At 35.8% G+C, this 24,079-nt stretch overlaps 3 protein-coding genes across 6 annotated transcripts; 1 reads left to right on the top strand and 2 right to left on the bottom strand.

Moving 5' to 3' along the window:
- Nucleotides 1–9,624: 9,624 nt before the first annotated feature.
- On the bottom strand, nt 9,625–10,271 carry LOC112020135 (uncharacterized). Its single transcript, XM_065769536.1, has 2 exons — nt 10,017–10,271; nt 9,625–9,915 (listed from the first exon to the last, which is right to left on the bottom strand). The coding sequence occupies exons 1-2, from the start codon at nt 10,269–10,271 to the stop codon at nt 9,625–9,627; spliced, it is 546 nt and encodes a 181-aa protein (XP_065625608.1).
- Nucleotides 10,272–11,846: 1,575 nt separating this feature from the next.
- LOC112020113 (ras-related protein RABA1f) lies at nt 11,847–14,957 on the top strand. Its single transcript, XM_024052674.2, has 2 exons — nt 11,847–12,282; nt 14,322–14,957. Exons 1-2 carry the CDS (start codon nt 12,062–12,064, stop codon nt 14,752–14,754), a joined length of 654 nt encoding a protein of 217 aa, XP_023908442.1. The 5' UTR covers nt 11,847–12,061; the 3' UTR covers nt 14,755–14,957.
- A 1,419-nt stretch (nt 14,958–16,376) lies between these two features.
- On the bottom strand, nt 16,377–22,395 carry LOC112020121 (uncharacterized). 4 transcript variants are annotated; one of them, XM_065769538.1, is made up of 2 exons: nt 21,797–22,395; nt 16,377–16,866 (listed from the first exon to the last, which is right to left on the bottom strand). In XM_065769538.1, the coding sequence occupies exon 1, from the start codon at nt 22,174–22,176 to the stop codon at nt 21,799–21,801; it is 378 nt and encodes a 125-aa protein (XP_065625610.1). In that variant the 5' UTR covers nt 22,177–22,395; the 3' UTR covers nt 16,377–16,866; nt 21,797–21,798. The 4 variants fall into 4 exon arrangements, with proteins under 4 accessions (XP_065625610.1, XP_065625609.1, XP_023908453.1 ...); XM_065769537.1 differs by having other exon boundaries at nt 21,793–22,395; XM_024052685.2 differs by lacking the exon at nt 16,377–16,866 and adding an exon at nt 17,190–17,651 and having other exon boundaries at nt 21,797–22,394.
- Nucleotides 22,396–24,079: the final 1,684 nt, after the last annotated feature.

A 24,079-nucleotide genomic window follows, 5' to 3' on the forward strand; every position in this document is an offset into this window, starting at 1 on the left:
TTGGTGTGATGAATTCAAAACAAAGATTAGAAGTACTTGGGAACACTTTTAATCTATACTCCAATTCGACTTTACACTCAAGAAGTGTGGTATCTCAATCAGTTTCCAAAGGAGAATATTTGAGTGGCTTTTACTCACATATACACACCATTTCACAATGATGTTTCATATATAAAATTCTGTATGATTCTCCCTTTATATCTAACTAATTATCTAATTGTGCTAGCCTTTTGGGTCTTTTCAATTGGGCTTTAGTATGTGACTTGGAGTGAGACCAAAATGGAACAAATAAGACACTAGCTCCAATGAGCCTTGGGCATTTCTGTCAACTCTTAACAAGTCCAAAATTACCATTAATTATATTTAATACCGCTATATAAATATAATTGCACTCTAGGCTTTATTAATAAATTATATCCCAAGACTTTATTATACATGCAACCCCTTCATAAAATATTCGTAGTAATACAAAGTCATGAATGTAGACTGCCACTTTGAAGATTACTACATCTTAATCTTTAAGTACTCAGTTTAATCCTTTAAGTTATTCATCATATATTTATGAAATCCAATTTCATAAATATATACTTTAGTAACTCCTTATTAAAGTGGTTAGGCCTAACACTCTGAATAACCAAACCTATTAAACTTATCTCAAGGGAATATTTTATATTTTCGTTAAGAGATTATGAATTTTATCTTAAGAATATATGTTTCATCAACACTAAATGTGGTTGCCCAACATACTGAGATTTTGATCGTGACTTTAAATCTCACTCTTGATATATCAAATCAACCTACACCTCATGAACAGGTCCATTAGTTTCTCAGGATTAAGAATTCATGCAAATAGAAGTCGTGAGATTTATTATTCATTTAATAGTCGTTAGGAGAATAATAAATCTCACAGCGGTCTAATTCAATATGTCTTAACTTTTAAAATATATCAACATATCAACTAGAAGTCTCTACTTCCAGGATCAAGACAAATCATCTTAGTTGATATGTTATAGTCTTTGCAGATGAAATACCCAATTTCATCATCGACTACGAACCAAAATTTTGAGTTTACAAAGAACTTGTGATCTATATCTTCTGTGACTAAATCACATAAATCACATACTATATATCTCGTGGACTATATGATAATGTCCAAATATTCATGTTACCATTATTTTAGACAATAATTAAACAACTTTATTAATCATAACATTAAATCATACATAATGTCATACATAGTATCATACAATAGGATTTAAGGACACTAATCCTAACACTCTTGTGGTTCGTTTTCTGTTTGGCAAAGATCAGTTAGCCGATGTCTTTACAAAGCCTCTTTCTTCATCCCAGTTTGCTCTACTTCGGACCAATCTCAATGTCCTTCCAGCACAGTTGCGTTTGCGGGGGAGTGTTAAGGATAAGATTGACAGCCCAAATGATAGTGCTGTGTAGCTATGAATATATGGCTGTGTAAATTCAAATTGAAACCAGAATCGTGTAGCAGCTATAGTGAGATAATTCAGTTCTTGATTTGAATTGTAACAAAGTATTAGATTGAGATATGATAAGATAGGATAGGGTAGAGTTATTTATATTTTGAACCTCCTTTGTATTTAAATTTGTATAGTTGTATAACTCTATAAATGATAAGTCCTAAATCAGATTGGATTGGGGTTTTGTAAAATCATATCAGATAGCTATTGTCTACAGTTTGGATTTTGATATCAACCAACCACTAGACCCAAATTTCTAGGATGGGGCCATTCCAACTCATTGCTAACCGAAGAGGATTAACTTACTATGCCTCATTTTTTAGTTGTGGACCAAAATCGGTCAGTTTCATTGTGTTTGCACTTTGCACATAAGCAAACACTAAATGCCATTCAGGGTTGGAAAAAAAAAAAAAAAAAAAATTAAAAGAAATATGTTGAACTGTAAATCATATCCGTAACATTTAAGGTAGTAATGTAGACTAGCTTCTGAGCATGCGCGTGTTCAGAGGCTCTTCTATTTTTTTGGGTAAAAGTTAATAATTTGCATAAATTATAATTTGGGATTAATATATTTTTCAATCACAAAAAAAAAAAAAAAAAATCTAGGGGTGTGATGAGTGTTAAGCATTAGTGGTGAAATAATTTTATGTGATGTGAGTAGTTGCTCAGAGGCTAGTTTTTTTTTTCTTTTTTTTCTTTTTTTTTAATTAAAAAAAATAGTTTATGGATTTTTTTTTTAATTTGGAACCATTGATAGGAGATGTGGGTGGGTAGCCTTTCTTTTTATTTTTGGTTAGAAACGTAGGGTAGTGGGGTAGTGGGCCTGGGAAGTAGAAAGTGGGAAGTGTGAGGGTAGTGGGAAATGTTTAGTTGATTTACCATCTTAACCTTATTTCTCTTTTTAAGGAATAAGAATAGATTAATTAATTAAGGGTATTTTAACAGTAAAAAAGCAATAACTAACTTTCTGAATCCTCTTAATATATACCAATTACCACCATTTCGTGAATTACGTTAATAATTTACATTTTGTGTTGTGCAACTAGTTTTTTTTTTTTTTTTTTTTCTTCGGAGTGCAAATAAATTTTTTTTTTTTTTTGGCTAAAGGATTTTCATATACGAAAACTAGATGACTAAGTTATGCATAAAAAATAAGTTAATGAATCAAATAGTAAACCAATAATTACATTAAATTTATTTGTCATTAAAAATAACAGTCATGTGTTTAGATTTAATGGGAAAACATAACATAGAAAGTAGACTACCTAAGGAATGTATCTAAATTTTACCCTATTATTATTAGTAAGGTACATACACTCACTTCATTTTCCATTCCAATAGTATGGGAAAAGAAGAACTCATAAGCCAAACTAGGGCTGTTCATGGGTCGAGTTTGTGCCCAACCTGAAATCGACCCGACCACTTCGGGTCTCTAACATCTAAACCTGCCGCCGACCCATAGCAGGAGTTGGTTCAAGCGAGTTGGTAATCGATCGGAGTTAATTGGTCCTCAATAAGATTCAGGGAAGAGGGATATGGCCAGATCTGGCCAAAATTCCAAAAAGACCCGTTAGTCTCAGTTATTAGAGGTTGAGACTCGCCAGTAGGGCTGACCCTTCCACTAGGCTAGTTAGGCAACATAACATAGAAAGTAGACTACCTAAGGAATGTATCTAAATTTTACCCTATTATTATTAATAAGGTACATACACTCACTTCATTTTCCATTCCAATAGTATGGGAAAAGATGAACTCATAAGCCAAACTAGGGTTGTTCACGAGTCGAGTTTGTGCCCAATCCGAAATCGACCAGACCACTTCGAGTCTCTAACATCTAAACCTGCCACCGACCCATAGCAGGAGTTGGTTCAGGTGAGTTGGTAATCGATCGAAGTCAGTTGGTCCTCAGTAAGATTCAGGGAAGAGAACTATGGCCAGATCTGGCCAAAATTCGAAAAAGACCTGTTAGTCTCAGTTATTAGAGGTTGAGACTCGCCACCAAGGCTGACCCTTCCACTAGGCTAGTTAGGCAATGGCCTAAGGCCCCTTAGTGGAAGGAAGCCCCAAAATTTTGGAAAAATATGGGTAGTATATATATAGCCTAAAAAATTAAACTTTGCCCCAATATATCAACAAATTATTTTTGGCCTCTGATGAATCCCAGAAATAAATAAAACATGCTCCATCTTTTTGACCCAAGAACAAGAAGAAAATATTTTGGTCTAAACAAAATCAATTGTCCCAAAAATAAAGTAATTTAACCGCTTGACAAACCAAATTAACTACAAGATAGGTCTAAAAAATTACACAAAAAACAATTACAAATCAAAAACCCCAAATCCCAAAAATTTTATCCATATTGTTTCTCTCTCTATCTTACTCTCTAAGCTCTGCTTTAGCAATTTGCATAATCTCATTCCTCTCCACTGGTCACTACTAACCCAACTTGAATCCCTTCTGTTGGTGGCTTGGCATTGCACCTACTCTTCACTCACACACCAATAGTTTCAGTTGAGGTATGGTCTTCTCCTGTCTAATCTAATTTTATTTTCTTCTCTCTTCTCTGATCTAAGATCTGATATCTCTCTCTTTGATGCACTCTTTCTTTGCTGCCACTAGTCTTGACTCTTATGTTTTGGGTTTATTGCTTTTTCTTTAATATAGTATTATTAAATTTGGGCTATGGTTGACGTTGCTGTTAACATGATTTGTGGGCTGGCGTTTTACTTTAAATTTTACTATTATTTTTAAATCTTGCTTTTTATTTTATTTTTGTTATGGGATGTGTTTTATTTTTATTCCAAATCTTGCGTTTTGGACTAGTTGTGTATTTTTTTTTTTTTTTTTTTTTTTTAAAGATAGAAACTTTTATTTATATAAAAGTATAAAAGTACAGCACAGGTATAAAGGTACAACACCAGCCCAGGAGCATAAACTCCAAGCCTACTAGAAAGAAATACATCAAAATAACAAATACCACAACACACAAATTATAACAATATTCAAAACAAGATTAATGGTTCTCCATTGCCCCTTCCAATATCATAGCACAGGTGCGTAGTTTCATCATTGCTAAAGACGCATTGCTAAAGACCAGACCAGCATACAAACAACCCCATTACTGCACATAATCTTTAATACTCTACCAAGCCAATTGCCCTTTCCAATATCACAGCACAAGTGCAAAGTTTCAGCATTACTAAATACCAGATCAGCATACAAAAACAACCCCATTACTGCATATAATCATTAATACCCTTCCACGTCAATTGCCCCTTCCAAATTCACAGCACATGTGCATAATTTCAGAGTTGCTGGAGAAGTACATCAAATACCAGAACAGCCTCCAACAAATAATAACAAGGTTCAAAAAAACTCCCATTACTGTACATATACTCTTCTAAGAACCCGATTGCCCCTTCCAAATTCACAGCACATGTTCATAATTGCAGAACTGTTGGAGAACTACACTAAATACCAGAACAACTGTTGGATAACTACACTAAATACCAGAACAGCAAACAACACACAATAAATTATAACAAGGTCCAAAAACATTATTAATGGTTCCCCATTGCTGCACATAATCTCTGATATTCTTCCAAGTAGCCAATTGCCCCTTCCAATATAGCTTTAGGATGTTGTTGGACCTTCTCAAAATAGAATTTATTTCTAGCATTCGATAATGCCCATGATATTGTTGCCCATCTGTCCAACTCTATTTGTGTAAGCCTATTTGCCATCATCCTAAAGAGTGCAAAGAAGTCTTGTTCTGCATTCGAACATTTTTGGATTTTCCCTCGGCAAAGTGCCCATACATTCCTTGCTAAGGGACATTCCCAAAGAAGATGACCAATGGATTCAGGTTTTTGGCAGCATATTTCACAACTCTGATATTCTTCCAAGTAGCCAATTGCCCCTTCCAATATAGCTTTAGGATGTTGTTGGACCTTCTCAAAATAGAATTTATTTCTAGCATTCGATAATGCCCATGATATTGTTGCCCATCTGTCCAACTCTATTTGTGTAAGCCTATTTGCCATCATCCTAAAGAGTGCAAAGAAGTCTTGTTCTGCATTCGAACATTTTTGGATTTTCCCTCGGCAAAGTGCCCATACATTCCTTGCTAAGGGACATTCCCAAAGAAGATGACCAATGGATTCAGGTTTTTGGCAGCATATTTCACACTGGGGGTCAATTTTCATTTTTCTCCCATGCAAGTTTTCCCTTGTAGGTAAAATATTTGAGCAGGCGCGCCACAAAAACATCTTAACCTTAGGAGGAGTCTTAAGAGTCCAGATTTTTTTCCAGAGCCTGATCAGTTACTGCTCTAGAGTGCTCAACCTGATTTTTGTCCTTTAGCTTTAAAGCAACCTGATATGCAGACTTCACTGTAAACAACTTTGCTGAATTTTCCTTCCATATCAGCTTGTCCCAAGAGGCAGTCATGGACAGAGGAATGGCTAGTATTTCTTTTCTAGTTTGATAAACAAAGAGATCAAAAATCTTTTCCCTATCCCATTGCATTGTTGTACTATCAATCAAGTCACTTACATGCAAATTCGGCTGGTCATCACCCAAAAACACAGGTTTGTGCGGAAGCCATTTATGGGTTGAAACTAAAATATTTCTTCCATCTCCTACCTTCCAAATAGAGCTTTCAGAGATAATGTCCCTTGCTGCCAGCAAACTTCTCCAAACATAAGAGGGATTATTGCCAAGTACTGCATCCATAAAAGAGCAATTGGGAAAACACCTTGCTCTATAAACCCTGTAGAACAAAGAATGTGTATTATGTATCAACCTCCAGGCTTATTTAGCTAGTAAAGCTAAATTAAAGCTTGAATGTCTCGAAAACCCATGCCTCCACTCTTCTTAGACATACACAGCTTGTTCCAATTTATCCAATGGATCTTTTTCTCCTCCTTTGTTTGGCCCCACCAATATTTAGCTAAGGTAGAGTTGATAGAATCACATAGAGCCTTTGGGATTCGGAAAATGCCCATAGAGTAGATAGGGATTGCTTGAGCAATTGTTTTAATCAAAATTTCCTTACCTACTTTTAAGATAAATTTTTCTTTCCATCCCAACACTCGCTTTGTAATTTTCTCCCGCAAGTCTTTAAAAGTATTCAACTTAGATTTACCCCCCACCATAGGAAGCCCAAGATATTTTTCACAATTCTCCATCACTCTTGCCCCCATTAATGTCTAAATGTGCTCTTTGACTTCTTGTTTTGTGTTTCTACTAAAAAAGATAGACGTTTTCTGTCTATTGATTGCTTGACCCGATGCTGACTCATAACAACCAAGTAAATGAAGTAAGTGATGGCATTCATCCACAGTAGCTTGACAAAAAATAAAACTATCATCAGCAAAAAGTAGATGAGAGATACAAACCCCATTAGGACATGACAATATACCATGCAAGTATTGTGATTCCATTGCTTTTCTAAGCAAAGCTGAAAGTCCCTCCACACAAAGCAAAAAAAGATAAGGAGATAATGGATCCCCTTGCTTTATACCTTGTGATGGCTTAATAAAACCCTTAGGTTCTCCATTAAGAAGCACAAAATAGGAGGCAGTACATACTGTTTCCATGGCTAACTAGACCCAATGTTGATCAAAGCCTAATTTAAGCATGATCTGTCTAAGAAAACTCCATTCAACACGGTCATAAGCCTTACTGATGTCAAGTTTTACAGCCTTCTGACCTTTCTTCCTACTCCTTTTTATTCCTCATTCTATGTAATATTTCAAAACCTACAGTGGTGTTATCAGTAATTAACCGATTAGGGACAAAAGCACTCTATGAATCTGAAATAACATTAGGCAAAATGAGTTTTAGCCGATTTGCTAGCACCTTAGAAACAATCCTTGAAACAACATTAGCAAGGCTGATCAGCCTGAAGTCAGAAACACATCTTGGATCATTCTTTTTGGGTATAAGGACAATATGAGTATAATTCATTTTATGTAAGAAATGACCAAATGTCAACACAGATAACACTGCAGCAGTAACATCAGGTCCAACTATATGCCAATATTTTTGAAAAAAGAAAGATGACATACCATTTGGTCCAGGAGATTTTGATGGATGCATTTGGAAGAGTGCTTGCTTTACCTCATCAGGAGTATAGGGTTGAAGGAGTGTGCTGTTCATATCTGGTGTAACTACCCTGTCCACTGAGTCTAAAACCGGCTCCATACCAACTGGATTAGATGTGATGAATAGATTTTGAAAATAAGACTCTGCCACCCTCTCTTTATCATCTTCCGAAGTGCACCATCTTCCATCATCATCCTCAAACCCAACAATATGGTTCTTCCTTCGTCTCTGACTAGCTCTTTGATGAAAATATTTTGTATTCTTATCACCCGCAGGTAACCAAATGGCTCTAGACCTCTGCCTCCAAAATAATTCATCCTTAAATAGAAGGGAATTTATTTCATCTCGTACCTTTTTATCAGATGAAGATTTGCAGGGTTATTCATACTCATGAGAAGCTCTAACTCATTATATTTATCATCCAGAAGTGCCTTTGAATTGCCAAGGGTTCTACTCCATTCAACCAATGACATGCGACATCTCTTTATTTTATTGAACAACCTGTACAGGCTCCCTGCTTCCGTGGATGCATTCCAAGCTTCCAAAATAATTAATTCACACTCTGGATGGGTGGACCATTTTTCTTCAAATCTCTTTGGAATCTTCTTTCTTCTAGTCATTGGGCTAGTCACTTGAGTTGAGAGCAAAATCAGGTTATGGTCCGAATAAGCAGCTTGGATGTGTTTCACTTTAGCTTGTGGGAACAAATCTCTCCATTCAAGAGTAGCACAAGCACGATCCAACCTTTCTTGTACAAAATCATCACCAGGTCGCCCATTCCTCCACGTAAAAATGTTACCCTGAAAGCCAAGATCACTCAGACCACACCGTGCCAATGTTGTCTTAAACTCCTCCATAGGCCTAAATGGCCTTGGAATTCTACCTTGCTTCTCATTAGAATTCAGAATTTCATTATAATCCCCTATGCATAACCACGGCAAGGAATCTCTGGAATGTAGATGCCTCAGATAACTCCAAGATTCATGTTTACGATGTTCCTCCAATCTTCCATAAAATCCAGTGAGTCTCCATGGATAATTCAAATCAGTCATGATATGAGCATCTATATGATTTAAGGAGTAGGTTTGAATATCCAGTGATACCTCTTTCTTCCAAAGCATGGCTAATCCTCTAGCTCTATGAACACACGGTACTGCAAGCATTGAATCATAGTTCAAATCCGCTTGAGTCTTCCTCATCTCATCAACAGTTTGTTTTGTTTCCATCAAAAACAAAACATTGGGAGCTTTTTCCCTCACCAAGTGAGAGAGTACAGTAGCTGCACGGAGGTTCCCAAGCTTCCGGTAGTTCCAACTTAAGATATTCATTGTGTTCGGCGGGGCTGATCATCAGCCACCGCCATTGTGAAAGTTGGATCTTGAACCTGACCCCTAGTTTTCTTCCTCACATATATATCAACACTGTTTGTATCCTTTACATTCTTGCGCCGTTTTTGTCCCACTACATCAGTTATGTGGTCACCCTCTGCCATAATAATTTTCAATGGATTTGTCTCCTTTTTTACTAACCTTTTCCACTTACGTACGTTCGCAAGGCTTTGATCATCCACACATGAGAGTGCACGTGATAGATTGGTTGGATGAGTTTCAGGGACATGTGGATCACATTTCAATTCCACATTTGTTGATGCATACGTGATAGGCACTAAAACTAGATTAGTATCATGATTTTCCTCAATCTCTTCCCTTGCTGTGTATATCTTGGTTACTAGAGTAGTAGTAGGCGACTCAATTTGAAAAGGAATGGAAGTTTGTCCATCCTCAAATCCCGAATTATTAGGAATTAGTTTCTCCACAATTTCTGTCTCCATAATATTCGGGTTTCCATTTGAATTCTCAACCGTTGAGATGTGTACCAGTGTTGACAGTTTCCTAACCTGATTTGCCGCTGTTTCCTCCATGCTCCTTGGTGGCGGACTGGTTGTCTTCCTCCCCCTAACATCCTTTTGTCTACGGAAACCCACTCGAAGCCATTCCCCAAATTGTCTCTCTTCACCTACCATTCATATCGGCCTGGTACAGGTTTTTAGTTCATGTCCTAATATTCCACAGTTGAAACAGAGACCTTGTAACCGCTCATACTGAAAAGCAACCCAGACTTTATCACCTTCAGGGCTAAGAATAGGAGCGCCCCTACGAAGTGGTTTAGATAATGGCACCTCCACTCTGACCCGAAGAAAAGGAGCCTGGTCTGATGTAATAGCCTTGCAATCCACCTCCAATACATTTCCAATACCTCCTCCAATGTCCCTACCCACTTCCACATTCATGAGATCAAATGGTAATCTCCAAAGCTGTACCCAAAAAGAAATGTGCATAAAATTTACTGAGTACGCTGTCATCCCTTTCTCCCATCGACGGAGCAGTAAAATATGACCATCAAAACTCCAAGGACCATAGTGAACTTAAATTGGAACAAACCGTCTCCAATATCAGAAATCCTAAGATCCTGACCAAACTTCCATACAGACCTTAATAGGCTCTTTGCCGCCCTACTGTTAATCAGTTTAGTTGTAAGAAAACGACCAATTAAACTTAAGGAGCACTCTTCTAGAGCCTTTTCACGATAATCAGAGTGTACCTTGATAATTTCTCCTTCTTCCGATGTCAAACTTATGCGTTGTAACCGTTCTATACAATCAAATTCCATAGTAATAGCACAAAAAGACATATTTGTTTCACAGGGAAAAAACACCAAACAGAGGAACTACAAAGACACAAAGAAGAGACAGGATAGAGTATCATAGAGAAAAAAAACTAGAAGAAAACAAATGAAAGAAAGAACAATTTTTAACGTACTGTGACAGTGATTCACCCACACAGCAATTTAAATTTATGGTGGGGGTGCAACTCCTGATACAGAGTAGCAAGGCCTCACACAAAGTGGGTCGGGTTATAGATTCTAGTGTACAGCCCTAGGCCAAAAAGACATGGCAAAACGGGTCAGAATTTTTCTGACCCGACTCGACCCGACCTGAAAAATATCCGATCCGAACCCGATTTTTTTTACCCGAATCAAAACGGGTTGATCTGTGACCCGATCTGTGTTTTTTGCGGGTCAACCCGACCCGACCCGAACCCGAACTATTTTTTTAAAACTATTTTTTTTGGTAAAAAAATAGTAAAACTAAGACAATATTAGTTTAATTGTTTATTGTGAACTTTAAGGAAACAATTAATACATTTACATAACTATATGCAAATTAATTGAACGATTAATGGTTGAACATTCTGTAATGAGTAAATATTTTTAGATATCAAATAGCAAAGTACATGCTAAGATAATTTGGTTACAATAGAGTTAAAAACATAGATTTAAAATCGTAGATATGTAAGAAATATTCACAAGTGTGAAAATAGTGAAGCTAAAGTATCAAATTAGCATAAATTATGAATACTTAGACTTATTTTTTAATAATTTATGTCCAAAAAAAAGGGCTTTTCAAAATAAATTATGATATTTCCCTAGAGTGTGTGTTGCTTAATAATAATATGATATTCATAAAAGAGATCATGTATAAATAAGTAAGCAATCAAATTTTAAAGTATATCTCAAATTGAAATAGAGTGTCAACCACAACTGATAATAGATTATAAAATTAATTTTCAAGATTGTAAATTTCTTATATATTTTTATTATTTATCAAATGAGTTATCCAATAAGTCATTTGTAATTTTGTTTTATATTTAGAATGTTGATATTGTGTAGAAATAAAACTTGTGTATTTGTTTTACTTATCTTTGTGCTATTTTGTTTTAGATAATAATGTTAGAATTTGTATAATTTTAAAATTGTTGAATAAATATTAATAAGTTTAACTGAGTTCATTCTTGATATAAGTGGTGAATTCAAAATAATGCATTTTACATTAAGTAATTTGTTGCATAACTTTTCAAATAACAGATACATGTTGTTTTCTATATTAAAAAAAAAAAATTAAAAATTCATGTGAAAAATACGGGTCAACCCGACCCGATCTGACCCGCAACCCGATTGACCCGAATCCGATTTTAATCCGCTTAAAATGACCTATTTTTTACCCGTGGTCTGTTTGACCCGCAACTCAATTGACCCGACCTGAACCCAACCCGACCCATCGTTTTGCCATGTCCAGCCAAACTAATCAGAAATTTCACATATTAGGTTAAAAAAAAAAAAAAAGTTTAATTACCCTGCAGTCCTCTACCATCACAATCGCCATTATAACAACAATATTATCTTTGCCAACGAATAATAAACTCCATATTTCCAGCTCGCACTGCGCAGCCCACAAATCTATAACACAAACACAAAAGCAACAATATACTTCTCTTTGAAACAAAAAGTAAATAAAAAACCCATTTCTTAAAATAATACAAGTATACTACTTTTCAACAATTGTCTCTCATATTTTCTTTGTATACCAAACAGAGAGAGAGAGATAGAGAGTTGTGTATGAAATGGGGGCTTACAGAGCAGATGATGATTACGATTACTTGTTTAAGGTGGTGCTGATCGGGGACTCCGGTGTTGGCAAATCGAACCTGTTGTCGAGGTTCACGAAGAACGAGTTTAGCCTTGAGTCCAAGTCCACCATTGGGGTCGAGTTCGCCACCAGAAGTATTCGTGTCGATGAAAAGGTTGTCAAGGCTCAGATTTGGGACACTGCTGGCCAAGAAAGGTTCTCACCCATTTCATATTTCCCTCAATCTTACCTGATTTTTTTTTCTTTGTTTTTAAGTTTGGATCNAGAAATGAATGATTGCTGATGATCTAACAACAGAATGCATGACATATTAAGACAGAGATGTGCTCACAACCACCTAGTAGTTTGCAGACACAACACCAACTTTGTGCAGCGTTTCTTAAGAAATCTAAAAACCGTGTCATTTATGCATGAAAGCAAAATAGAAACACCACCAAAGCACACCTATTCAACTAACTACGTTGTAAAGATCATCATGCATTCAACCGATATGAAAAAGAAATCTATGCAACAATGCCACCAATTACATATAATCTCAGAGGACAAAGCTTAAGTATGGTTCTTTAGCTCTAGTACATTAAGTTCCCTAATTATATTCAAACACATGGTTGCTTTGCCAATGAAGCACAAACAACTTTATCTTAATCTATGCAACAATGTCACCAATTACATATAATCTCAAAGGGCAAAGCTTAAGTATAGTTCTTTAGGTCTAGTACATTAAGTTCCCTAATTATATTCAAACACATGGTAGCATTGAAAACTGTAGCACCAACAACCTTATCTTTTTCTAAGGACAATTAAACACAATGAAGCTATGTGTTTGAATTTAATTGGGAAGCAAAATGTACTGCACCTAACAACCTGTACCTAACAAACTGTACCTAGTTTTACCCTAATCTCAAATATACAAAAACCTATTTCAATCACAAATAAAATATTCAATTCCCAATAAAAGAATGAAAAATATAACCTAATGAATTTCTCATTTGTCTACTAAAGGGCTCCATTTCGGTTTCCATATAGAAAATCCAAAGTCCAGCACAAGTATTTAGTTTAGTTAAGTAAAAATTTTTCTTTTTCCTAGCAAACCCAATTGCCATTTCTTTTCTTCCCTTCAATTTTCTCCACAACCAAACAAAATCTCAATAGAAGAAAAATACAACACGCATAAAACCCATATAACCACATGTAACAAACGACAATCCAAAGCAAAAAGAAATTCAAGATCTACGAAGAACCCAAAACTGAAGACCAAGAGCAATTTAAAGATCCAAACTTAAAAACAAAGAAAAAAAAATCAGGTAAGATTGAGGGAAATATGAAATGGGTGAGAACCTTTCTTGGCCAGCAGTGTCCCAAATCTGAGCCTTGACAACCTTTTCATTTTTTTTTTCTCTTTTCTCCCCTAATTAGCTTTGGCTGCATGTGCAACTTTAACTATCTGCTTCCCCCTTCCACCAAGATTCTTTGTAATAGTTAGAAATTTGATATTGGGAAAGTGCATCTTTTTTCTTTATGCCTCTTTATAGTTGTGTATCATGGCAATTATGATTTTGATTATGACTCTTCATACCAGTTAAGATACTTCTCTTGTCCAAGACATTAGCAACATTGTTCAAATTCCAACCCATCACAACCTACACCCTTCTTTTCCCCTTTAATCTTATTAGCTTTCTTGCTTGGATATGTTTGCTGTTAAAACCTACAGAGTCATTATCCATGGTGACTTGCTTTAGAATGACTTGTACCACAATGAAACTAGGTTTTTTTTCCTTGTTCAGCACTTTATTATTATGTGACAATATTGCTGTGATGCATCCATGCTACGGTCTTCAAAATGTAAGAATAGGGGGATACAAAAATAGATAAAGGTAAGGAAGAGAAAAGTTCTCAAGTTAGTGTAAATTTTCCTTCATCTGGAGAAAGTGTCCTTTTTTTAATAATAAGGCCTTTTTATGGGCTTGATGAAACCCTACAATCAAGTGGATATCATCTAAACCACAACCCAGCCAATGTGGTAGCAAAACATGGCCCATAGTTCATTCTTGAAACCTGCATAACTTCAAAAGATAAGAAATACAGAATCTTCTATTAAAATGCTCCTAATACAACTTAAAACTAGCAGAAGCATCTTCTTCCGAGTCCCACATCAACATGGTTGCATCATGCTATAATTAGTTGATTGGATCATAATGCTTTGTTATATTCAATCTTATTTCTCTTTTCTATAGGTATCGTGCAATCACAAGTGCCTATTATCGAGGTGCTGTTGGTGCTTTACTAGTCTATGATGTTACCCGCCATGTTACATTTGAAAATGTGGAGAGATGGCTGAAGGAGCTTCGGGATCACACAGATGCCAACATTGTGATCATGCTTGTAGGAAACAAAGCGGACCTGCGGCACCTGCGAGCAGTTGCCACTGAAGATGCCAAAGCATTTGCTGAACGAGAGAACACCTTTTTCATGGAAACATCTGCCCTTGAGTCCATGAATGTTGAGAATGCCTTCACAGAAGTGCTGACCCAAATTTATCATGTTGTAAGCAGGAAGGCCCTGGAGGTTGGGGATGACCCAGCAGCCTTACCGAAAGGAGAAACAATCAATGTTGGAACCAAGGATGATGTATCAGCTGTGAAGAAGGTTGGATGTTGCTTTACTTGAGCATGGAGAGTTTTAAAATACATTCTCTTTGAAATTCTATCCCATGTTCATATCTTTGTAGAGATCAGCAACTGAATGAAAAGTGATTTCTATAGAATATTTACAGTGTGAACTTGTCTACCTTAGCTGAAAATTTAGGATCCAAAAGATATGTGCCTGTTCTTTTCTATGATTGAATTTAAAGTACCTGCGTTCCCACTTTACCCTTTTTGTATTACTAAAATTGCTCAACTACTTCAGTTTTATATCAAGTTTGATCGTTTTGGGCTATAAAAGTTCAAAGACTGGTGGTTGAATGGAAAGTGAAAATGATCATTTTTTTCCCTTATTTTATATCTTTTTAGACATGTAAGTGTAAACGTTTGATTGCTGTTATTAGATTTTGACCCAGCTAATTTGTTTTGTAGAGACCAAAAAAGTAGTGCATTGTCTCAACAGTCAATACCGCGTATTTTTTGTTATGGTTTTTTAATTCATGATGATTGTGATGATGTTTTTACCTATTATAATTTATTGTGGACTGTCGGATTAGATTTTATCCTGGCAGACCCCCCAGAACCACTTGCAATTTGCTTCTAGCAGCCAGCGGAGGTTATAAGGACAAATTTTGGGTCTTAGACAATTACCATTTCAACCTCATAGAGCCGTACAATTTTAGCTCTTCTCCCTCAAATTTTTCTCTAGTCAATGAGAGGGGATGATGTACCAATCATGAACAAGTTAGAATTAGGCTCATGGTTCCATTTAATCGAGTGGAACTAGAAATTTTTGCTAGGTGGGGAGGCGTTATAGGATACTGATATATTAGTTAAGACAAATCATGCTTCGCACATATATACACATATAATGGCAGAGTTAGTCATAATTCATAAATGTATTATGGGTAAATTCCACTAACATATCCTGAGGTTTTGGCTAAAGCCAACTAAGTTCAAGACTTTTCAAAACTAGCCAATTTGGTCCCTAAAGCCAACTTAGTCCCTAAATATTTAGTTATTTTTTCTCAATTGTTTTAGAGACTAAACTGGTTTTAGGGATTGAATTTGTTAGTTTTGAAAAGTCTTGAACTTGGTTGGCATCAGTTCAAACCTCAGGGGGTGTAAATGGAATTTATCCATGTATTAGATACAAAAATATCAACTTGTATATAATATACTACTTCATAGTGAAATTTTTGAAAAATTTTATTTTCAACATATGTAAGTTATGAAATAAATAGACAATTTACAATGAAACCAATGAATTCTTTAAAATCATGAATGATCCAAAATTTTAGAAAATATAAGAATAAATTTTACAATAAAAAAGGTCATTGAATATTTTTTTACTTTTTAGGGAGGCCAAACCTTTCAAAAACTTTAGTAAGTACACATATTTTTTTAAAAAATTCAATGTAATATTTATTTGGTGTTTAAATGGAATTTTGATTTTGATTTTTGAATAAAATTTGAATATTCAACAATCACCTTATCATCGTTTATAAGAGACCGATGCTTGCAGATCAATTCAATTTCTTACATTTTAATAAACTTCATACAAATGCCTTTCAACACTACGGAATGAAACCATGTATATTGGTATAAAAATAAAAAATAAAAAACAAAGAAAGAAAGAAAAAAAAGAAAGGAAAAACGTAAGCACATAATCAGTTATCAACAACTATAAATTTTTACAGAAGCTTCTTTGAATAAATTGATAAAGTACGTTTCATCAAAAACTTAAAACATCTGTACTGGAACAACCTCAACTGATAGGGATGATTCTATGATTGGTGTTAGATGTCTTAATAGGAATCATTTTCGATTATTCTATGCTTGGTTATAAGATGTCTGGCTAGGAAATATTTCTCAAGCTGCATGAAATCAGGTTGTCTTTCGAGTTCTAAGCAACAGCAATGAAGAACATGGCACAAGAGGTTGTGATTGCTATAGAATGTTAATTTCAAGACTTTATCTTTGGGGAGGAGTATTTCCTGAATTGCTTCACATGGCTGAAACATGGAACTTGGGAAGTCTGGTTCCAACTTTACACCAACAACCGTATCCAAACTTCTCATTGAAAATAAAGAGGGTAAGGAATGTCACAATCCACTATCTTTTGTAGACTTCTCCCCTGAAAATGATGAAAAAGATATTTATTCTCACAATTTTTATTGTACATCATCCATACACGTCATTTATTTCATGTTTTAAATGTATGAGAACATCAAGTGTGAATTATGAATGTTATTTGTTTGATATGTACATCAATAAGTGGGAGAACAATTACCGATGAATAAAATGAGTTTGGGCTAGCTTTGCTTTCTTTTACTTTTTTTTCTTTTTTTCATTAGCATATTTGCCAGCTTTTAACAAATAAGACATATAAGCTATGCTGTTTGTTACATTTCTTTTTATTTTTTATAAACTTTTTGTTACATTTCCAAAGCTTAATAATAGAGTAGAAAACTTTCGTAAATTAGTGAAAACCTGGAATAGAGAATCAGAACCAACCCTGTCATGCAAGTTGTCCCTATTCTGTACAGGAGCAGAACATTTCTGCTTATTTATGCTCTTATTTTCTATATTTTTACACTAACAAAGAATCCAAACTGGGATGGAAGCTTTTTTAGGCAAAGATTTCCCCAAAAAGCATCAGAACTAAGAAATTTTGACAGCAGACCATGTCATACAATTGTTCAAGATAAACACACAGTGTCAGAATTTATAAAAGGCCGAGAACCAAATTCGGAAAACTATACAGAATAGTAACGGTGCACCAACAGCAAACTGATCTACTCCATTACCCAGGAAAGAAACACAGTATGACACTTTCAAGATACTGTACACCAAGACCAGTTGAAGGTTCAGTTGTTAGAACCAGGGATGGAATGGCTCTCTTCCTAATTGCTGTGGCATCTGCAATCATTGTTCCATCATAATTATATACAGTAATGTGAATAGAGCAGCATGAAGAGCTATCATATTGCATAATAGTTAGCAATTTATTTAACTCCACAGAAATAAATGTAAAAACTGAAGTACAACCTATTCTTCTGCAATCTATTTCCTGGCATCCCTCGAGTTTAGTTTTTCATTAGTTACAGCATATAACTGCTTTATGCGCGTGCGCCACCGGGAGGGGGGGAGTTAGCAGTGCCGGTACTGCACATGGACTCATACTCTCCCTGATCTGCCCCTTGCTCAAAAGCTCATCCACCTGCCCCTGTAGAATCTGACCCTCTTGAGGATTCATCCTGTAATGTGGCAGATTAGGTAGACTAGCTCCAGGAACTAAATCAATGCAATGCTGGATGTCACGCATTGGTGGTAAACCTGCAGGCAGCTCTTCTGGAAAAAGCTCTTCAAACTCCTTGATCAATGGTTGAATTGCCTCAGGTATCTCAGTAACCTTCTTTGGCTCACCATCTGTCACCACTACAGAATATACCTGTTTCAACTCCTTACACTCCCTGTCAAACTCATCTTCATTATTCACTATGAGGAGTGCTGGCTTCCCCTCCACTTTAGAAGCTTTGGGTATACTGCCTTCCTTAATAGGACCAAGGACAATTTTTCTGCCATTCTTAAAAAACACATACACATTATCCTTACACCTATGAGTAGCATCTACATCATACTGCCAAGGTCTACCCAGTATTAAATGACATGCATCCATTTCAACAACATCACAAACTACTTCATCTACATAACATTTACCCATAGAAAAAGTAACACGACATTGTTGAGTAACAAGGGTTTCCGTACCTTTCTTGATCCAACCTATCTTGTACAGAGAGGGATGCTTTTCTATTTTCAGTTCTAGCTTGGTAACCAAACTCTTCAACGCAATGTTCTCTACACTGCCACTGTTAACGATCAAATCACAGACCCTCTTGCTGATGGTGCATCGTGCTCGGAAGATCTCATTCCGTTGATCACCGTATTCCACCCTTGGTGTGAGCAACAACCTCTGAATCACCAAAGACCGCCCTAGTGGCACGCCTTCCTCGTCCTCTTGGACCTCATTGGGATCATAGGCATACGGATCTGCACCATTATACACCTCTTCACCCTCTTGTTCACCTTCTATCTCGCCCTCTTCTGCCACCACCAGATTCGCTGCGGCTCGCTTAGGGCAAGTACTAGATCGATGTCCTGGTTCTCCGCATCTGTAACACTTATTCCCAGTTGGCCTAGCATAAGGGTTGGCATTCGCTATCGGCTGGGCTGCGGAACTTGCTACTGCCACTGTGGATTGGTTGACACCACTGTTCTCCCTAACCATGGGTTGTGATCGTGGTGTAAACATGGGCTGTTTACCTTTGTTGGTAGTGGAACTAGAGGACTCCGAATTGTGATTGGAAAATTTCGAACCTGCCCTGAGATGCTGATATTCTATTTTCTTGGATAAGGTTACAGCCTCATTCAAAGTATGGATAATTACAGTAAACCCACCTGAGGTTAGACCCGTTTTCACTTTGCCTACCCGTAGTTCAAAACTTATCACTTTGCCCACCTGAGGTTAGTTCTGTTAGCCTTCCGTAACCCACCTCTCCGTTTGCCGTTAGAAAAACACATTTTTAGGCTAAAACAAATATAATAAGAATCAAAAAGCTAGAGATTTTCATTGCTCATGAACTTCAATAAGAACAAAGTGAAGGAATAATACACCAATCAAATCACTCAATGAAATTATTTTTAATCTATAACAATATCAACAATTTCCCAATAGGCCAACTATCACAACAGCACAACTATCACAACAACCACAATCACACCCGTACTTAACCCTTTCTTCAAAGGCAATTGCGCTTCTGGTAACGAGCTCGGGTTCAATGGCACCGTCTGAGCCAATGCAGTCATTGGAGATGTATTGGTGAACGAACAAGCACGCAAAGGACTCGACCCACATAGCCTGATTTCCTAAAAAAAAAGCAGGGGGGAGGGGCGCGGCGGTGGCGGCGGGGGGGCAATGTTACTGGCAATGTTGTTGCCCAGAAAAAGAAAAAGAAAAGGGCAACGTTGCTGCCCAGGAAAGAGATAAGAAAGAAAAAAAAAATGCAACTTAAATTGAGGATATTTGTGTAAAGTGCATCTTTCAGCACTTTTCCCTCCTCATTTTCTAAGAGGATAAAAAAAGGTGGTCCCAGAGGGAAAATTTTCCCCCCTATTTTCTGTCTCTCTTGTTTTCTCTCCTCAACCAAACAGTAGAAAATGTTATTTTCTACCCTATTTTCCATCCTCCCTGTTTTCACTCCAACCAAACATACTCTTAGCTTTTTGTTGAAAGTTTGCTAAAGTATACTTGTACTTTGAAAATTTGAGAAAAAGTAAGAAAAAGTGAGGTTTTAAAAAGTTTTATATAAAAGCTAAAAGCTGAGCTTATAAGCTCTAGACAATCAGACTTCTCAAGTTCATCCCATTTAAGACTTTCTACAAGAAAGGGCATGAACTGATGATTTTTTTCCTGCTCAGAAGGATTCTCCTGGCAGTTAACACTGCACAAGGTCCCTTCTGGAGAGGGCATGATGTGAATTTCTTTGACATAGTGACGATTACTCATTCAGAGAAAGTGTAATTACTGGAGAGCGACAGTTGACAACCATTTTAACCACTGAGCTTTTATTGAAAATCCAGTGCCAAGTATAACAAGCAGAAGAAAAACAAGAATCAATGATCCTTTTATGTGAATTAATTAAATAATTTGATTTACAGAAGAAGGAAAACAAACCCAGGCCTCATCCTATTGGTACTATTCTCTCACAAGTATGGTAAGGGAAGAAAAAAATTCCAAGAAAAAACTCAATTGGCTGGGGTGCAATAGAGTTACTGCATCATTAGATATTTTATAATATCTTCTTTGAAGGAGCAGTACCATTAAACATATTGTCAATGGAGGGGGAAAAAATCATTCACTCAATAATATTACAGAACAAGCATGAAAATGGTCAATAATATGTCACAATAGACAGGAAACTCCTCAAGCTATGAAGAAGATGATTGGATTGTGGATTCCTGCAAGCACTTCTTTCACATGATTTGTTTATTGAATTATTTTAACAGCAAGACTTCAAGCTTTATATCCAACTCAACCTTATGAAAACTAAAATGCTACTTTATACATTAAGACTAACTCCTAATGAGAATGACATTGAATCCACATACTAACAAACCTGTAGAGGACAAACCATGAGAGAACCACCACCCCTCCCCCCCTTCTCCTCTCTCTTTCCAATTTAAAGCAGATTTAGCCATTAGGCTCAAAGTGCCATATAGCAGATTGTATTGACCTTTGAAAATCCTATTATGTCTACAAATAGGTGCAAGAGCAAAACTCACTATCCTGTTCCCTAATATGGTACCTAAGGTAATAGACATTGGCACCGGGCATGTTAACCAATGTCCTACAACGTAGCAGGTACAAAACTACAAACTAGTAGCAAGAATTCCCACCCTTTCAAACTCAACAATTTAAATCAATCAAGTGACATATTCGTGTAACTAAATTACATTAGCTCAACAGGCCATAACCATTTAAGAATTTAATATCTACAAACCTAAGGGCACATTAAATTCGCAAGTGCTTATGACTCAAGAATGCTGAAATACTGGAGAACTCATCGTTACCATCAACACCTCTACCTATTAAACCTAAAATTGATTTCAGCCTTCAACTCCACCAATTAACCATATATATCTTTTTGTAGTTCATTCCTCTAGCATCATGAGCATACTTTACGGTTAATTTGATTACTAAGACCTCACTGTTTTAATCCAAAAGGCTTAAAAGTTAAAACTTGAACAATTCAAACAAACAACCAAACCCTACCCTCCCATTCGACAAAAACCAAATTCAATCCTAAATATTGAAATGAGAATTAACCAATAACTATTTCCCAACCCCAAAGTCCATTTTTCGAATAAAATGATCAACAATTCACATGATAGCAAACACAATATTCAAATTTGAAAGAAACCCATCAAAGGTCCCCTCAAATCCAACATGCCCAGAAACCCAAAACGCAAAATAACCAAAACAACTGAACAGAGAACTCACCCACCATCACCGGCGAGCTTCATTTGCATCATTGGCAGAGGTGGAAGAAGAAGAAGAAGAATCGGAGGAAGACTCAGTGGGCTTATCGTGGAAAGAAGGCAGAGGATTAGAGCCCTTGATGAACCAACCGAGCGCAAAGAAGGAGACACCAGCAAGAATGGCGGTGCCCCAAGCATGAGAGTACCATTTGGCGTATTCTCTAGTGGCGAACTTCCATTGCTCACGGAGCGTTGCCGGGTCCGGATTCGCTGCGTCTGGCGGGTTCCGGTATCGGACTTTTTGACCCGAGAAGTTGGCTTCGGTGTTGGAGGTGTTGATTTGAGTGGGAGTTTTCTTAGAAGAAGAGGGAAGTTTTTGATTGGGTTCCTGGTGATGATCAGTCATAGTTAGTGGGAGAGGGAGAGACAGGAGAGCTCAAACAAATTGTAAATTGTTCCCTCTGTGCGTGCTTTGCTGATAACCCAACAGTGAGATTGCTTTGCCTATAAATCAGAATCCAAGGTTATATAAAGTGGGATTGATGAGTGTTTGTTTCTATATATACCATGAATGTTCATCCGTTATGCATATGCATATCTCCTTCTGATGTGCCACCTGTTCAATTGGGGACAAATGGCTGCAGGTATTTGCCTTTTTGACAATTTTTTTTTTTTAAGAGAAAATGAAAATTTACTCAATCTTCGCTTGAGCTTATATATAAGTCAACTTTTAAGTTTTAACATGCTTTTTGAAACTCTACCTTTTTTTTTTTTTTTCCTCACTTTTTTTTTAAAATACAAGTATATTTTAATCTAATTTTAGCAAAATAAATAAATTATTCTCAAACAAACACTTAGCTATGTTTGTATTCCGAGTAAATTTGCAATTTGAACATTAAAGTTTAGGAATTTTGACTAAATTGTAATTTACAATTTTATATCCTTGAAGTTTGAGGTAATTTTTTTATTTTACCCCTAAAGTTTCAAAATTTAAGTCTCTAAATCTACCTCGTTTAGAATTGAGATGATACTGAATGAAGACCTCATCACAACACATGGACATCACGACAGTTGGACAACAGGGTTTAAATATAAACAATATGTAATGTCAGGACAATTGTAATTTATTCCAAACTTTAAAAGTGTAAATTGTAATTTTTAGTCTTCTATTCCTGTTTTTACCTAAAAGTCTCGTAGCTCAATTGAGATCTCCTTATATTTCCAATAACTTATGTAGTAAAATTTGTAGTATCTTTACCATTTTCTTTTTTCAAAAGTAGCTTGTGAATGAATGATAAACATCGATCCAGAAAAAAGATATTTATTTAGCATGTGAGTCAAGCTTAAGTTTAAGTTTCTGCTCAAGTAACTCAACTATTAATAGAAACAAGTTCATGAGAATAAGATTTGATTTAAGTATATATGACACTGTATGCACATATAAAAAAAAATTATATATATATACGCTTCAAACTTAATTTTATATATTTGTAACTGTAGACACTCAATTTTGCACCCATAATTTAATCAAAGAAGATGACTAGAATGACCAATCATATACCCAAAATTCGTGATTGCATTACATGCATTAATTCATTCATTTCATATCATAAAAATGATCTTGAGATTTTAACGGTAGTGATGATATGCCGAATTTCCAAATTGGACCGTCGGATTGAAAAATATCATGAGATCAAGTTTTCACAGTCTGCATGCATTGTATGGGGTGAAACCGATCACATGTAATTAATTGAAATTTATTTTGATTGGTTAATGATTAAAATTAATTAAATGAATTTATATGATTGGTGAAGTATTTTTCTTAAAGTGAGATTTGTTGCATGGGATTTAAACAAATAAGCTGATAATATTTAAAGGCTGTAGATAATTAGGCTTCAAATTATATTCAAAATAATTATTTTAAAAGTCCTAATTATCACTTTGGAATGAGGTTTATCATGAAAATAACTCTGAAATTCGTCCAAATACAATTTTAGAGTTGGAAAACACTTCAAAAACGTGCTAATCAAGTAACAAATTTCAGATTCACATTCCAAGGGACTTTTGGCATAGTAGAACTCAACATTCGGAATGGGCTATTTCTGGTAAAGTTGTAGAGAATCAAATTTCCCTTCAGCTGTCAAAATTTCAGCTTAATCCAACTTTTGAGTAAAAATATATGATTAAAATACTGAAGCTTGTTCTAATCTAAAAAATCAGCTTACTCTTATCCAAATCTCCCTTTTTTTTTAGGATTTTCCCCCATACATTTTTTGCTTATTTTTTCAGCATTCTAACCTCTATAAATA

This window comes from Quercus suber, unplaced genomic scaffold, assembly GCF_002906115.3.
Source record: "Quercus suber isolate HL8 unplaced genomic scaffold, Cork oak 2.0 scaffold_1194, whole genome shotgun sequence".
NCBI lineage: Eukaryota > Viridiplantae > Streptophyta > Magnoliopsida > Fagales > Fagaceae > Quercus > Quercus suber.

Excerpts from the sequence above, each read along its gene's own strand:
- LOC112020121 (XM_065769538.1), bottom strand. The coding sequence starts at position 22,176 with ATGACTGATCATCACCAGGAACCCAATCAAAAACTTCCCTCTTCTTCT.
- LOC112020113 (XM_024052674.2), top strand. The coding sequence starts at position 12,062 with ATGGGGGCTTACAGAGCAGATGATGATTACGATTACTTGTTTAAGGTG. Across the intron at positions 12,283-14,321 it reads GACACTGCTGGCCAAGAAAG|GTATCGTGCAATCACAAGTG; the intron begins GTTCTCACCCAT and ends TCTTTTCTATAG.
- LOC112020135 (XM_065769536.1), bottom strand. The coding sequence starts at position 10,271 with ATGGAATTTGATTGTATAGAACGGTTACAACGCATAAGTTTGACATCG. Across the intron at positions 9,916-10,016 it reads TCCAATTTAAGTTCACTATG|CTTTGGAGATTACCATTTGA; the intron begins GTCCTTGGAGTT and ends TTTTGGGTACAG.